The sequence below is a fragment of the Cnephaeus nilssonii genome (genome assembly GCF_951640355.1).
Source record: "Cnephaeus nilssonii genome assembly, chromosome: 21".
Taxonomy (NCBI): domain Eukaryota; kingdom Metazoa; phylum Chordata; class Mammalia; order Chiroptera; family Vespertilionidae; genus Cnephaeus; species Cnephaeus nilssonii.
The window spans coordinates 29352269-29367052 of NC_137092.1; the positions used below are offsets into that span (position 1 = coordinate 29352269).

At 43.3% G+C, this 14784-nt stretch overlaps 1 protein-coding gene across 1 annotated transcript in view; it reads left to right on the top strand.

The window, feature by feature from the left end:
* Positions 1 to 14784, top strand: part of SPATA45 (spermatogenesis associated 45) — a gene marked incomplete at its 3' end in the record, with an annotated part of 66822 nt that overhangs the window by 51065 nt on the left and 973 nt on the right. Inside the window, exon 4 of the mRNA XM_079762063.1 lies at positions 9879 to 10193. Coding sequence (XP_079618189.1) covers positions 9917 to 10193 — 277 coding nt within the window. The 5' untranslated portion in view covers positions 9879 to 9916. The remainder of the gene's footprint in view (positions 1 to 9878; positions 10194 to 14784) is intronic.

Below are 14784 nucleotides of genomic sequence, written 5' to 3' on the forward strand. Positions count from 1 at the left end.
GGGAGAGGCTGGTGGGAGCCCGAACTAGGAAACACGCAGCCTGGATCCGCAAGCAAAGTAAATGCCCCAAGCGCGAGGCGGGGCGGACAGTCGCCCCGCCCCCAGGGTGTCGCATCACCTCGTGATGACGACCCACCGACCAATCAGCGGGCGCCCTCTCCCGGCGCGGGAACCAATCGGGGAGCTTCCGTCAAGGGCGGGAGGAGTTCCCGGAGGCCGAGGAGGAGGCAGGGCTGGAAGGAGTCCGGGGGCTGACTCGCTGGAGGCGGCCGGAGGTCTAGGCAACACCCGGCGGGGGACAAGGAGGAGGGAGGAGGAGGGAGGAGCAGGGGGAGACCAAGAGGCACCGGTAACCCAGGAGTTTGCCGATGCGCCCAGAGGGGCGCCCCTGGGGCCAGCTCCCACGCGGGAGGAGGTCGGATTTGCACCCTCGCGCCAGCACAGCTGCCCGTCAAGGTCGGACCCTGCCTTTGGAGCCGACGGCGCCACGTTTCGTAAATTCGTGCTCTCTCCGCAGAGGAAACACCAGAAGGGGTTCCAATCCAAATAAAGCGACCCCGTTAGTACAGTTCTGCTCTAGTGAAGTTGGAATCCCGCCCCCCCCCCCCCCCCCCACGCCCTGACTAAGGAGGCGGGTGAGGCTTTGAGGACGGAGCAGGCGCTGTCACTCGGCACTCGCCCTTGGGCCAACACGTGTAGTTAGGAATTAATGGGCACACACATTCAGTAGGTTCAGTGGGTTCCAGGTACCAAACTTGTTTGGAACGGTGTGTGCCAGACACTCTCATGGGCTCTGCGGTATAAAAAAAATTAAAAAGGGACATGGTCTCTGTTTTCAAAAGCACAGGTAGTCCCTGGACGGTGTGGCTCGCTGGTGGGGAACATAGGCCCGCGCACCGAAACGTCGTGGGTTCGATTCCCCGTCAAGGGCACGTACCTGGGTTGCAGGTTCGCTCGCGCCCCGCCCTCGGTGGGGGTGTCCGTGCGGGAGGCAACAAGTTGATGTGTCTCACTCACAACAATCTCTCTCTCTCTCTCTCTCTCTCTCTCTCTCTCTCTCTCTCTCTGATGTCTCACAACAATCTCTCTCTCTCTCTCTCTCTCTCTCTCTCTCTCTCTGATGTCTCACAACAATCTCTCTCTCTCTCTCTCTCTCTCTCTCTCTCTCTCTCTCTCTGATGTCTCACAACAATCTCTCTCTCTCTCTCTCTCTCTCTCTCTCTCTCTCTCTCTCTCTCTCTCCCTCTCTCTCTCTCTCTCTCTTTCTCTCCCCCCCTCCTTCCTCCCCCCTTCCCCTCCCATTCTCTAAAACGCAATGGAAAAAATATCCTCTGGCAAGGATTAACAACAACAAAAGTAGAGCACTTGTAGCCCTGCGAGTCTTCCTGGACTAGAGGAAAAGTCAGCCCTGCTACTTCTTGAGAAAGAAAATTACCAAAAACAAAACCAAAAAACCCACACACACACCCAACTCCAAATAGTCATTATTAAACTGAAATTAAAACTAGGGGTTTCTCACAATAGATTTAATCTTAAATACAATAAGTGTTAAATATTTGCTGAATGACTGCAGCTAACAAGCATTGAATATTTAAAATATTTGCTTTGCAAATGAATCTCGCCCCCCCCCCCCCGCCCCCAAAAAAAGAACTTCTAAATTTCCTCTGCAAATACGAGTTTCTAAACATTTATTTGGGCATTATTTCATATTACTGAGCAATGTTCTCTGGATGAAAAAAATAACTAAATCTGGAATCCGAAGGCCTTCAGTCTTAGTTAAGAAGTTTATTTTATGGATTTCTGAAAAATTGGCTAATTGTATTGCTTAATATTCAGCACAACTCAGTATTTAAAGGCATTTTTAAGTCCTTCATGTACCATGAAACCTTCTACATAGCTCACACACAAAACTGTTCAGAAAAGGAATCCAATGGTAGAATTTTAAATGCACCTTTCTTTGCCTGCTGGAGTTGTACCTCCATTGCACATGTTGATAGTAAACATTGAGGTATTTACAAAATTTCCACTCCCTTTCTGAAAGCAGAAACTGGCAAATTACATTGGGCCTCATTTTGTTCTTTAACACAGTACACAGAGGCAGCCTCCTACAAGTACTCCTGCAGGGAAGCCCTTCTTTCTGATTGTTTAGCCTCCCTGTTTATAGATAACTTGTCCTCTCTGTGTCCTTTGCAAAAAGGATTGGGTTGGGAGTCCTCTGAGTACCAGTCAGCAACTACTTTCCCTCCGCATATTTACCAGCTCGTGCCTATCCTACTCTTGTCGGCCTTGCCATTTGCCTTCCCTGCACATGACAAAGCTCTGTATGTGACACCATCACTATCCACAAGGAGTGTATCACCAAGGGCATGTAGAGCAGTGGAGGAGAGCATCAGATCTAGAGCTCTAGGCTACCTGGGTTGGAATACCAACTTCAGTGCATACTCACTAGCTGTAGGACCTTGGGCAAGTTACTTATGTTCTGTAACCATTCATGTTTCAGAGGATTGCTCTTATGAGGATCAAGGAAGTAAATGACACCTGGCACGTGGTTTGGACATTCTCAACTAGTTACAATTATTAAGGTAGCCTACTGTCGTGGTTAAGGGTCCAGACTCCAGGTCCCATTGGCCTGGATTCAAATCCTAGCTCTTTCACTTACTAGCTGCATGACTTTGCTTTAGTTACTCTACAACTGGAAAATGAAGACTATTCTTCATGAAAATATTGTGAGAAATAAATGGCTAGAAAAATATAAAGCACTTAAATGGTGCCTGAGTGACCTCTGACCTATAGTAATACTCTGTAAAGGTTACCCATAACCACTATCATCAACTCATATTTCCTCAAAGTCATATCTCATTCTCATGTTATCTTAGATTTGACCCCATCTTGTCTATTCAAGGCTGCGTGGATTGTCCTGGAATGACTCCAAGCTTTTCAGACTGGATTTATGATTGCAGAGCGTCTCCCTGGAGGGTGCTCTGTGGATGCCCCTAAAGAGCAACACACAATGGCGTATACTAACTACTTATGGCCTAACAAGAGGTAGATCTCCTATCATTAGAGGTGGTCAACAGTTGAATGAACCACCATGCGATATATCTAGACAAGAGTTAGATGATGTCTATGTTGGACCACGTATGTTGTGGATAGGATTCATGAATTCCCTGGAAGATTGGGCTACGTGAGATCTAGAATTTCTTCTGCTTTTAAGTTTCTGTGACTTACGAAAAGTAAAATTAGGTATTTCCAAGGAAAGCATTAGACAAAATTCACATACCTATTTCAACCAAGTTGTGTAAAAATAAAGAATGGAGTTCAGAAAGTGGGAAACTCAGCAGTATCTCTTTATTGTGTGATTCTAATCCATTAGCCTTACCGTCTATCTCTGGAGGCTTCCATGGTAGATACTTATTAACCAGTTTAAGCCTAAATCATATAAACATCATACATTCGGATGTATAACCTAACATGAACCTTAATCTCTGCCAGCGAGGGCACGACTGGGAGCATCACTTGGCTGGGAGTCCAGATCAGATTGAACTATATTATGGGTGTGAAATGCCAAGTCTGAGAGAGATTTGAGTACGGAACAGTTCAGCGATATGAGATCTGAACGGCATCTGGGAGACAAGGTCCAAGAAGCGATTAGGAGTGATGTGGCTGTTCCTGAGCAAAGGTTTCCTGCCGTCTAAGAGGGTAAGCTACAAAGCAGGGCAGTGCCAGGAAATGTAAAATCCATTTTTCATGGGGCGGGAGTAGATTTTAGCAGCCTGGCCTTCAGTGTGCAGCACTAATCCCATGCTCTGTAAACATGAACGGCCACAGCTGTGCTGTTCTATTCTGTGGCATGATTACATTGGGAATGAAGAGATGGAGGAGGCTTAATCACTTTCAGGATCTATTTAAGAAACTGACATCAAAATTAAATGACAAAAAAAAATAGATACAAGACTTTCAAAGACACTGTGAATGAAGCTTAATCTATATTAACTTGATGGTAATTCCACCTCTGCTCACCCTTCCCTCATCATCCTTGTTAGATGGGATCCTGCCCAGATTTAAGAATTGTTCAACAAAGCCAATTAGATCTTTAAATGTACTCAGTTGAATTTTTGTTCTTTATACAACATATATGTCTCTCCCCCTCAAAACTAAGCTTCAGTCTAAGTCACATTTGAATCTCCTGCTCTTCGTGTTCCCGGAAAGGGGACCTGGCCCTGAGCGTGTGGGTTCTGCCAGTAGTGTGTGGGTTCATGACTTCACGCAGAAAAGATTTCATAATACAAGTTCAGGTGATTTTGAGAGTACATTTATTAAAGCTGGGGACAGTGAAACAAGAAAGGGCCTAGGGTGGAAGAAACAATAGGAGACTAGGCGGGCTGCTTTGGCTCTCTAGAAACGTTATAGGAAAGAAATGGACCTAGGTGGAGCAGCTGTCAGCTCGCTGGAAAGGCAGAGAAAAGGGGGCCTTGGAGACAGGTTCAGAGGGTTAGCCTGAGATGAGCTGCCACTGCCCATCGCTCCCCTGGTTGCAAGTCCCGTGGGGTGTCTTAGAGTTTAGGAGATGCACACCTGTCGGGGAAGAAGAAGGGGAAGGGCAAGGCTCAGATGTGCTCCCAGGAGGTGTGTGCTGGATCCTTTGTTCTGAGGGTTTTAAAGACGGGGAGTTTAGGGGAGGATCTCAATAGAATACTCGTCAGCTTTTCCAGGTGTGCCCTTTCAGGGTCATGGTCTCCACCGATTGGTCAGTGCCAAGACAAGGACCTAAGTCATTGTACATGGTCCTGATGTCACCCACCTGGTTTTGCTGCTGAGGGGGCTGAGGTTCGATTCCCGGTCAAGGGCACGTACCTGGATTGCAGGTTTGGGGTGAGTGCAGGAAGCAGCTCTGCTTAATGCATAGAAACAAACACAGGGAAGCAGCCAAAATGTGGAGACAAAGAAACATGTCACAAATGAAAGAACAGAAGAAATCTCCAGAAAAAGAATTAAATGAAATGGAAGCAAGCAAACTACAGGATACAGAGTTCAAAATGGTGGTTATAAAGTTGCTCAATGATCTTAATGAGAGCTTTAAGGGACTTAGTGAGACTTTCAAGGATCTTGTGAGAATGTCAAAGACATGAAAAAGAACCAGTCAGAAATTAAGCATACTCTAACTGAGGAAACAAAAAACACCCAATCAGAAGAGCAAAAAGAATCCAAAAATATGAAGTTAGTGTAAGGAGCCTCTGAGACAACTTCAAGCGTACCAATAAGCATTATGGGGGTGCCAGAAGGAGAAGAGAGAGAGTAAAATATTGAAAACCTATTTGAAGAAACGACAGAAAACTCCCCCTTCCATCCACAGGCCGACGCTCTATCCACTGAGCCAAACCAGCTAGGGCTAAAATTTCTCTTAACTAGGATTCTATAAATAGAACAAAGTTGGAATGGCACAATCAGAACATTCCATCACCAGGGTAACATCTCAATGGACTGATCCGCATGAGTGGACTTCAAGTAGGCTTTGGATTGCTGCATGTTAAAGGTAATTTAAAATAACGTACTTGAAGAAACAGTAATATATTTACTTGTGGTTTCACTTTTCGTGGTTTCAGTTAACTCATGGTCAACCACAGTTCAAAACATTAAATAAAAAATTCCAGAGAGAGAGAGAGAGAGAGAGAGAGAGAGAGAGAGAAAGAGAGGGGAGAGAAACCACATTCGCATACATTTTATTACAGTATATTTTTATAATTATGCTATTTTATTAGTTATTGTTATTAATCATTTACTTTGCCTAATTTATAAATTAAAAATTTATCAGAGATATATATGTATAGAAAAAAATTGTATATATAGGGCTCAGTACTATCCAAAGTTTTAGGCATCCACTTTGGGGGGGGCGGGTGGATCTTGGAATGTATCCCCCAAGGACAAGGGAGGACTATGTATACAGTAGATTCTCATCATTGTGGTACTTATGTTCTATGAAGTTTCCCCAAACACTGACTCAGCAAATCCTGATGGAAGTACAGGATTTAGGTTCCTGCCAGCCTCTCTGGTCACAACGTTTTTGTCAACAATCAATACATAACCTGGTTTTATGTGTGTTTCTGTTTAAAGACCCCTCATTTAATACATATTAAATATGATGTAATAAAAGTTGATTCATTAACTGAACTCACAGCCAATGATACTATAACTGGTGCTTGAACAAAGCTTGTCCAATATACATTTTCTCCATAAGAACCATCACAGCCTCTTGTACTTAGGATCACTACACAGCATGGCTACGCTTGAGGGGCATTCTAAACAGTGAAATCAACAAAAAGCACCAAAGTGCAAAAACTGTAACGCTAAATGGACATGAAAAGGACACTTGTTTGCCATATGAGAACTGACCTTCGCTGGGGATGTGCTAGTCAGGGAGACTCAAATGTGTTACTTCTTTGCCCAGGGCTGTGAACAACAGTGAGCAAGTATTGATTTCGAGATAACAACTAAATTTTAGTGAGTAGGTGAATTTGCAAATATGGAGTCCATGAATAATAAGGATGTATTGTATATACATGCTTAATATTTTAAAAGTCCTTTTAAAAGCCATAGGTTATGCCCATTACTTATCTCCATTTAAGAGACTGTAACCTCCCCCCGCCACACACACACTTTTTAATAACTGTTACTTCAACCTTAATTTATTTTTAAAGAATAGTTTATTAATTTCCTTTTTTGTTTTTTCCAAGAGAGAGAGGAAGGGCAAGGGAGAGAGAAACATTATCTCAAAGGTACAACATAGATCGGCTGCTTCTTACATGCCCCCCACTGGGGATGAAGCCCAAAACCCAACCCAGGCTTGTGCCCTCACCGAGATTCCAACCAGCACAGGACGACACCCATCCAACTGAGCCACACCGGCCAGGGCACACACAGAGCCAACTAGTTTCATAGGCATGCGACCTCTACGCTCCCATAGGGCCCCTGCGCTCAGAAGGGCCCCACACTTGGTTTAATGCTCTGCTGTCACCATCTTGAAATTCTCAGTGCGTTTTGAAGAAGAGGCCCTGCATTTTCACTTGGCCCTGCATTACGTTACGTAGCTGGTCCAGGTCACACTCCAAGTAAACGGATTAATAACCCAGGAACAAAAATATTACTTTTTTACCCAATTGAACAAGTCCTTTTTCCCACAGTACCTAATGTATTAAAATTCCCATTCATTGAGGGCTGGCAGTAATAAGCTCTTGATAGGTATTAGCTCATTTAATCCTTATGACACCCTGTGAGTTGGGTATTATTGCCATTTAACATATAAGGAAACCGAGGCCTAGTGAAGGTAACCTAGTGTTAGCATAGCTTGAATAGGAACCATATTTTCTTGTTTCCACTACACTGGATAATTAATTGGTGATTGGGATAGAATTAGCCTTATTGAGGTCAATTTAATTCTTTAGTGTTAATTGAGTGTAAAGTATTTTGTCTTCAATTTTTTTTTTAATCCTCACCAGAGGATATTTTTTCCATTGATTTCTAGAGAGAGAGTGGAAAGGAGGGAGGAGAGAGAGAGAGAGAGAGAGAGAGAGAGAGAGAGAGAGAGAAACACATGGATTGGTTGCCTCCTGCACTCGCCCCTACCATGGCTGGAGAACCTGCAACTCAGGTACGTGCCCTTGTCTGGGAATCGAATCCTTTGGACCAAGGGCTGATGCTCTAACCACTGTTCAGTGGGCCAGGGCTCTTCCTTCAGTTTAATCTTCCAAGATCCAATGTAGGAGGGTTATCTTCTCATTTCTCTTTTCACTTTTGTAATTGACATCTTATTTACTTAAATCACTTGAATACCAAGGGCTCATTTTCTGGTGGGTTGTACATTATCTTTGATATTGTGAGCAAACATCACTGAATTTATACCTTCAAGAAGGTCAATTGGTCAATTGCTTTTTTTTTAAAAATATATTTTATTGATTTTTTACAGAGAGGAAGGGAGAGGGATAGAGAGCCAGAAACATTGATGAGAGAGAAACATCAATCAGCCGCCTCCTGCACATCCCCTACTGAGGATGTGCCCGCAACCAAGGTAAGGTACATGCCCTTGACCGGAATCGAACCTGGGACCCTTCAGTCCGCAGGCCGGCACTCCATCCACTGAGCCAAACCGGCCAGGGCTGGTCAGTTGCTTTTTATTGGGCTCCTAAATTATACTGAGCTCAAACTCCAAAAGTTATTGTGAAAGATCTGATGTCTGCCCAGCTGGTGTGGCTCAGTGGTTGAGCGTTGACCCATGAACCAGGAGGTCACAGTTCTATTCCCTGTCAGGGCACATGCCATGGGTTGCGGGCTTGATCCCCAGTAGGGGGCGAGCAGGAAGCAGCCAATCAATGATTCTCTCTCATCACTGATATTTCTACTCCTCTCTCCATCTCCCTTCCTCTCTCTGAAATCAATCTAAAAACGTATTTCTGAAAAAGAGAGAGATATGATGCCTGAGCCCAGGGATTTTTCAAGGGAGACTGGAAACAGTCAGGTATTGCATGTTTTAAAAATACTTGCGGCACACCTGTTGAAGATCGCTGATCTAGTCCACCATAGTCATTTATTTTTATTTTACTTTTAAAATATATTTTTATTTATTTCAGAAAGGAAGGGAGAGGAAGAGAGAGATAGATGAGAGATGATAAGAGAGAAACATTGATCAGCTGCCTCCTGCACGCCCTGCACTTGGTATGGAGTCAGCAACCAGGGTATGTGCTCTGACCGGGAATCGAACTGTGACCTCCTGATTCATAGGTCAATGCTCAACCACTGAGCCACACCGGTTGGTTTGCCATAGTTATTTAAATGGAAGTTCTGTTCATCTATATAAAATGTTAATGTGGGATTATTAATACTGATTTTCTAAAATTAAAACATTAAAAACCTTTCTGCCGACCTTTGATTATATGCTATTTATAAATTGAATTACTTTGTGTAAAGAACGATCACCCTTATTTTTTCTGAAATTAACCCAGGTTGAATAGATTGAACACTTCTAAGTAATCAGTCCATTTACAAATTTAGTTAATACAAGACCTATAAATATTTTAAACTTCCTTTGTAAATTTAACATCTGATTTTTAAGCACTTCAAATGCCTGAAAAGACAAATGTACAGTTCTAACAAGCAAAATCTTCCTAAGTACTTAACAACCTTTATACATTTTAAAATTTATGTTCTACTTTAGCCAATTTACTGTTGTTGTTGTTTTCTGTATTTGTTATAATAAAATTCCTTTGGATGTTTCTTGTGAATTTGGTTGTTTCTGGATCAAGAGTGATTTTAGCTTTTCTACCTTATGCTTTTCTGTATTTTCTTTAAAATTTTTTATAATCAGAAGAAATAACAAAATGCCCTAAAAGCAAGAATCAATGCATAGTATCTAAAAACAAAAGGTATTCTTTGCCAAAACCGGTTTGGCTCAGTGGATAGAGCGTCAGCCTGTGGACGGAAGGGTCCCAGGTTCGATTCCGGTCAAGGGCACGTACCTTGGTTGCGGGCACATCCCGAGTGGGGGTTGTGCAGGAGGCAGCTGATCAATGTTTCTCTCTATCGATGTTTCTAACTCTATCCCGCTCCCTTCCTCTCTGTAAAAAACCAATTTAAAAAAAGGTATTCTTCTACTATATCCTTTTTTTAAAACCTTTTTTTTCCCCCTCTGAAGAAACATCAACAAACAAAAAGACCTTAGAAAACAATACTAAAAAATGGAGTGAGGTGTGGGGTGGGGGCAGCAGTGGTGGTGTTTTGCAGGAGGAGAGAGAAGACTGGCTGACACCTGATTGTGAACAGTACTGGCTTCTGGATCAATCAGACAACTAACTGATGATATATATATATATATTTTTATTTGTTTGCAGGACACGAAGAAGCACCTCATGATTAGTCTGTCGGCATAATGACATCTATAAACAGAACCAATGAAACAATTATAAAACGCAAAGCCGACAGACAACGTCTCCTGAAAGAGATCAATGAAAAGCGTGAGTCCAACTGCTTGGTGGAAAGAAGCAATCAAGTCAGCTTCCTGAGAGTTCAGAGGAGGCACTTCAGTGGTGCCTATAAGTGCCATATTCATAGCCAAACCAAAGAACCTGTGCCCGACAGTGGCAGGAGCTCCTGGGTCAAACTGAGTCTCCTTGTTCACATAGAGAAGAAGCACTTTCCATCAAAAAGTAAGATGTTATGGGTAGGCTTCCCACCCAATCGACAGGAGGGATAGATGCATAAATTTAGGGAGAATTTCATAGTGGTGCTCTGGGATAGCTTAAGGGCAACCTGTCTGAAGCATCAGTAAACGAGGCTAGTTGATAGAGATTCTCATTTTCTTTTTTAAACTTGATCCTCTTGGGCCACAGGAAATACTAGTGAAGTGCATTTTATTTATTTTTTTAAATATATATTTTATTGATTTTTTACAGAGAGGAAGAGAGAGGGATAGAGAGTTAGAAACATCGATGAGAGAGAAACATCGATCAGCTGCCTCCTGCACAACCCCCACTGGGGATGTGCCCACAACCAAGGTACATGCCCTTGACCGGAATTGAACCCGGGACCCTTCAGTCCGCAGGCCGACGCTCTATCCACTGAGCCAAACCGGTTTCGGCAGTGAAGTGCATTTTAAAAAATATATTTTATTGATTTTTTTATAGAGAGGAAGGGATAGGGATAGAGTGTTAGAAACATCAATGACAGAGAAACATCAATCAGCTGCCTCCTGCACAACCCCCACTGGGGATCTAGCCTGCAACCAAGGTACATGCCATTGACCAGAATCGAACCCGGGACCCTTCAGTCCGCGGGCTGACGCTCTATCCACTGAGCCAAACAGGCGAGGGCGTCATTTTCTTGTGCCTACAGAATCCCAGGTGCAACATCCTTGAGGCCTCATTTAATATAGGCTCTAGGTGAGGCCTGGGGTCTGCATTCTCAGCAGTCTAAGGTGATTCTGATGCTGATGGCCTGAGAACCATATTTTGAGAAAAGTTGTGGTAGGTAATTCTAACAGACCACAACAACTTAGGAGGCCACCTACCTCGCCAATGTTTGTTGCCTCTGCAAAAATTTCATGTGCAAAATCGAGATAAAATGGAAATTATTTTGATGACAAGTATTAAACAAAAAGCCCCAGAAACAATAAAAAGTGGACGGAGGTTGGGGTGAGGGTGTGCACTGGGCATAGTATTTTGCAGGAGGAAGAAGAGGAACAGGTAGCTACCTTGATTGTGAATTCTTGTTTCTAATTCAAGGCAAACAACTGATGATGTTTTTCTCCTTTATTTGAAAAAAAGAAAAGTAAAGTAAAAGGAGAGTATAATTATAGTAAATACAACCAACAAGTGATTCAGTTAGATCAGAAACAAAAGAATCACCATATTAGAGATTTGGAGATTTAGCTTCTTTGATGAGGGGGCTGTGACTTTGCATTTGCCCACGCTCCTGGTAGGTGGTGTTGAGAGGATGAAACAGTATGGCCTGGACAAGTGAGATTCTCCATTGTGTCTTAAAGTTAATCTGTAACAGGTGTTTATTTTACATTAAAATGTAACTCATTTAGAAGGAGGAATGCCTTTAGTGTTCCTAATTTTAAGTGTTACCTTTTAATCTGGTTGAATTACTTGAAGCTAGATGAGTTAAATCACAGGTAGTAGGTTAATTCTCACAAGTTTAATGGTGAACGTTAAAATCCACCTCCTATGACATAGTTTACCACTTTACATGAATGCACATGGTTTTCTACAAAACAGAGTCTAACAAATATAATTTCCATAACCAACATTAATGATATAGAGGCTATAAGCCCGCAATTCTGGAACATTAAAATAAACCTTTAAATACTGCAGAAAAGCTCTTTGTTCCTTTTAAGTGAACAGAATTAAACAGAAACTCAACTTTACGATGATAAGATACTGGGTAAGTATAGACCTAATGTAAATGTTATGGGAATCCGTATGTGAATCCATGGTCTTTCTTTAATTAGTCTAAACTAGTAGTTCTCAAAGGGTGCTCTGGGGATACTGGGGGCTTACTTTATTTTTATTTCCATAAGTGGAGAGTGCCTGGGTATTAGAAAAGGGTGCTGACATTTGTTTGAGTGTCTACTTTATTCTGAATGCTGTTGAGGTTTGAAAAAGTCAACAATAATACCCTTCTGTTCCAAATCTGGCTTTACATCGACTGAGAGATAGGTGGAGGTAAAAATGGTGGCTTTGTTGCTGGAAAACAAATCTATATTGGAGACATTGGCTTAAAAGCAGCCAAAGGTGAACTCATCCCAAAAGAGAACTTGGCCCAATCCAAACCAAGAGTTGGGGCCTGCCACACTAGACTGAGAGCACCCCCTTCCTATAGAGGCCAACAGATGCAATGAGAAAATCCTCGTTTGTAAAACATTGCCTCCCAAATTTGATGAACATACAGTGCTCTAGTAGACCCTCAACAAATGTGCAATGAACCAAATGATAAACATCATTAACTATAAAATAGCATCCCCTTTATCAGGATGGCCCTCTTCTGTTCTCTGAATGCTGAAAAACACCTGCACTCAATCCTGGACCCTCTTTCATCATCTACCCTTGGTTTCTAGGTGATTTCCACCTAGACAGACTGCAGGTCTCTGCCCTGTTACAGGACTCAAAATCTCATCTCTACTCTGAGGACTCCCGCATTTCTATTTCTGCCCTGACCTTTCTCCTGAGTTCTGGACACGTCTGTCAGATTGCATTTATCAGATTGCCACCTCTCCTTGACGCGTTTTGTGAAATTTACCATCGCCAAAACAGAATTCCTATCCTCCACCCCACAACCTCCTCACCCTTGACTCCTCCTCATCTCAGAAAATGGCCATATAGCGAGGAGTACATTTGACTCTCCTCTTTGTCTCACATCCCACATCCAATCTGTCAGGAAGTTCTGTCAGCTCTTCCTTCAAAATCAGTCCTGAATCTGACTACTGCTACCACCCAGATCCAACCCATGATCATCTCTCTCCCAAAGAACAGCAAGGACCTCACATCTGTCCCCCAGCCTCTGCTCGTGCCACCTCCCACATTTATTTCTTCACACGACAGCCTGAGTGATTAAACACACACACACACACACACACACACACACACACACACACACACACACACATTAGATACTTCACTTGTTGCTCAAGACTCACCCATGGTGTCACACCACACTGGATAAAATCCACTCTGTATCCTGTGTGCTTATCTTTTCAGCCTTTTCTCTTCTACTCTCCCTGGACTCATCCCACTTAGCCACCATGGTCTTCTTCCTGTTCCTGGGATGTACCACTCTGGTTCCCACCTGAGGGACATGGCACATGCTGTTCCCTCTGCCTTGGGCTCTCTCTCTCTCTCTCTCTCTCTCTCTCTCTCTCTCTCTCTCTATCTCCTTCCCTCAATTTATTCAGATCTTCGTTCAAAAGCCAATTCATTGGGCTGAGGCTCAGTGCTTGAGTGGTGATCTATGAACCAGGAGGTTGCAGTTTGATTCCCTGTCAGGACGCATGCCCAGTTTGAGGTCTTGATCCCCAGTAGGGGCCGTGCAGGAGTCAGTCAACCCGATGATTCTCATCATTCATGTTTCTCTCTCTCTATTTCTCTTCCTCTCTGAAATCAATAAAAAAAATATTTTTTAAAAAGCCAATTCATCACGCCGAAACTGGTTTGGCTCAGTGGATAGAGCGTCGGCCTGCGGACTCAAGGGTCCCAGGTTCGATTCCGGTCAAAGGCATGTACCTTGGTTGCGGGCACATCCCCAGTAGGGGGTGTGCAAGAGGCAGCTGATCGATGTTTCTAAAAAGCCAATTCATCAGGAATCACCCTATCTAAGTAAAACTTTCCAACATCCTACCACCCCTTTTCACGCTTTCTCTTCAATTTTCCACTTAGAGGTGTGAACACCAAAAGAGCGGCAATCTTACTGAAAGACACTAGCCTTAAAAACAGAAAACCTGGGTATCTTAGTTTGGGCTGCTATAAAAAACTCGTACACTGGTGGCTTACACAACAAGTTTCTTCCTCACGGGTCTGGAGGATGGGAGTCTGAGATCAGAGTGTCAGGTCAGGTGCTTGGTGCTCGCTCTCTATCTGCTTTATAGAGGGCTGCTTTCTGGCTGTGTCCTCTCACATGGCAGAAGGAGCAAGCTAGTTCTCTGGCCTCTTCTTTTTTTAAAAAAAAATATATATATTTTTAATTTTTTACAGAGAGAAAGGGAAACGGATAGAGAGTTAGAAACATTGATGAGAGAGAAACATTAATCAGCTGCCTCCTGCATACTCCCTACTGGGTATGTGCCCACAACCAAGGTACATGCCCTTGACCGGAATCAAACCTGGGACCCTTAAGTCTGCAGGCCAATGCTCTATCCACTGAGCCAAATCGGTTAGGGCTGGCCTCTTCTTATAAGAGCACTAATCCCATTTGTGAGGGCTCTACTCTCATGACATAATCACCTCCCAAAGGCCCCACCTTCTAATGCCATCACACTGGGATCAAGGTTTCAACATAGAAATTTGGGGGGGGGGGGAGGAACACTGGCATTCAGTCCATTGCACTTGGGTTCATGTCCTGCATCTGCCATTGACTAGTCAACAGAGCCAAATATCAACAGTACAACGATTGAAATTTCTTTTGAGAGCCAAATTTTTTAAACTTAAACTTCTTCTAACGCCACTTCTTCAAAATAGACTCGCCCAGGCCATGGTATTTTGTGGAAGAGCCACACTCAAGGGGCCAAAGAGCCGCATGTGGCTC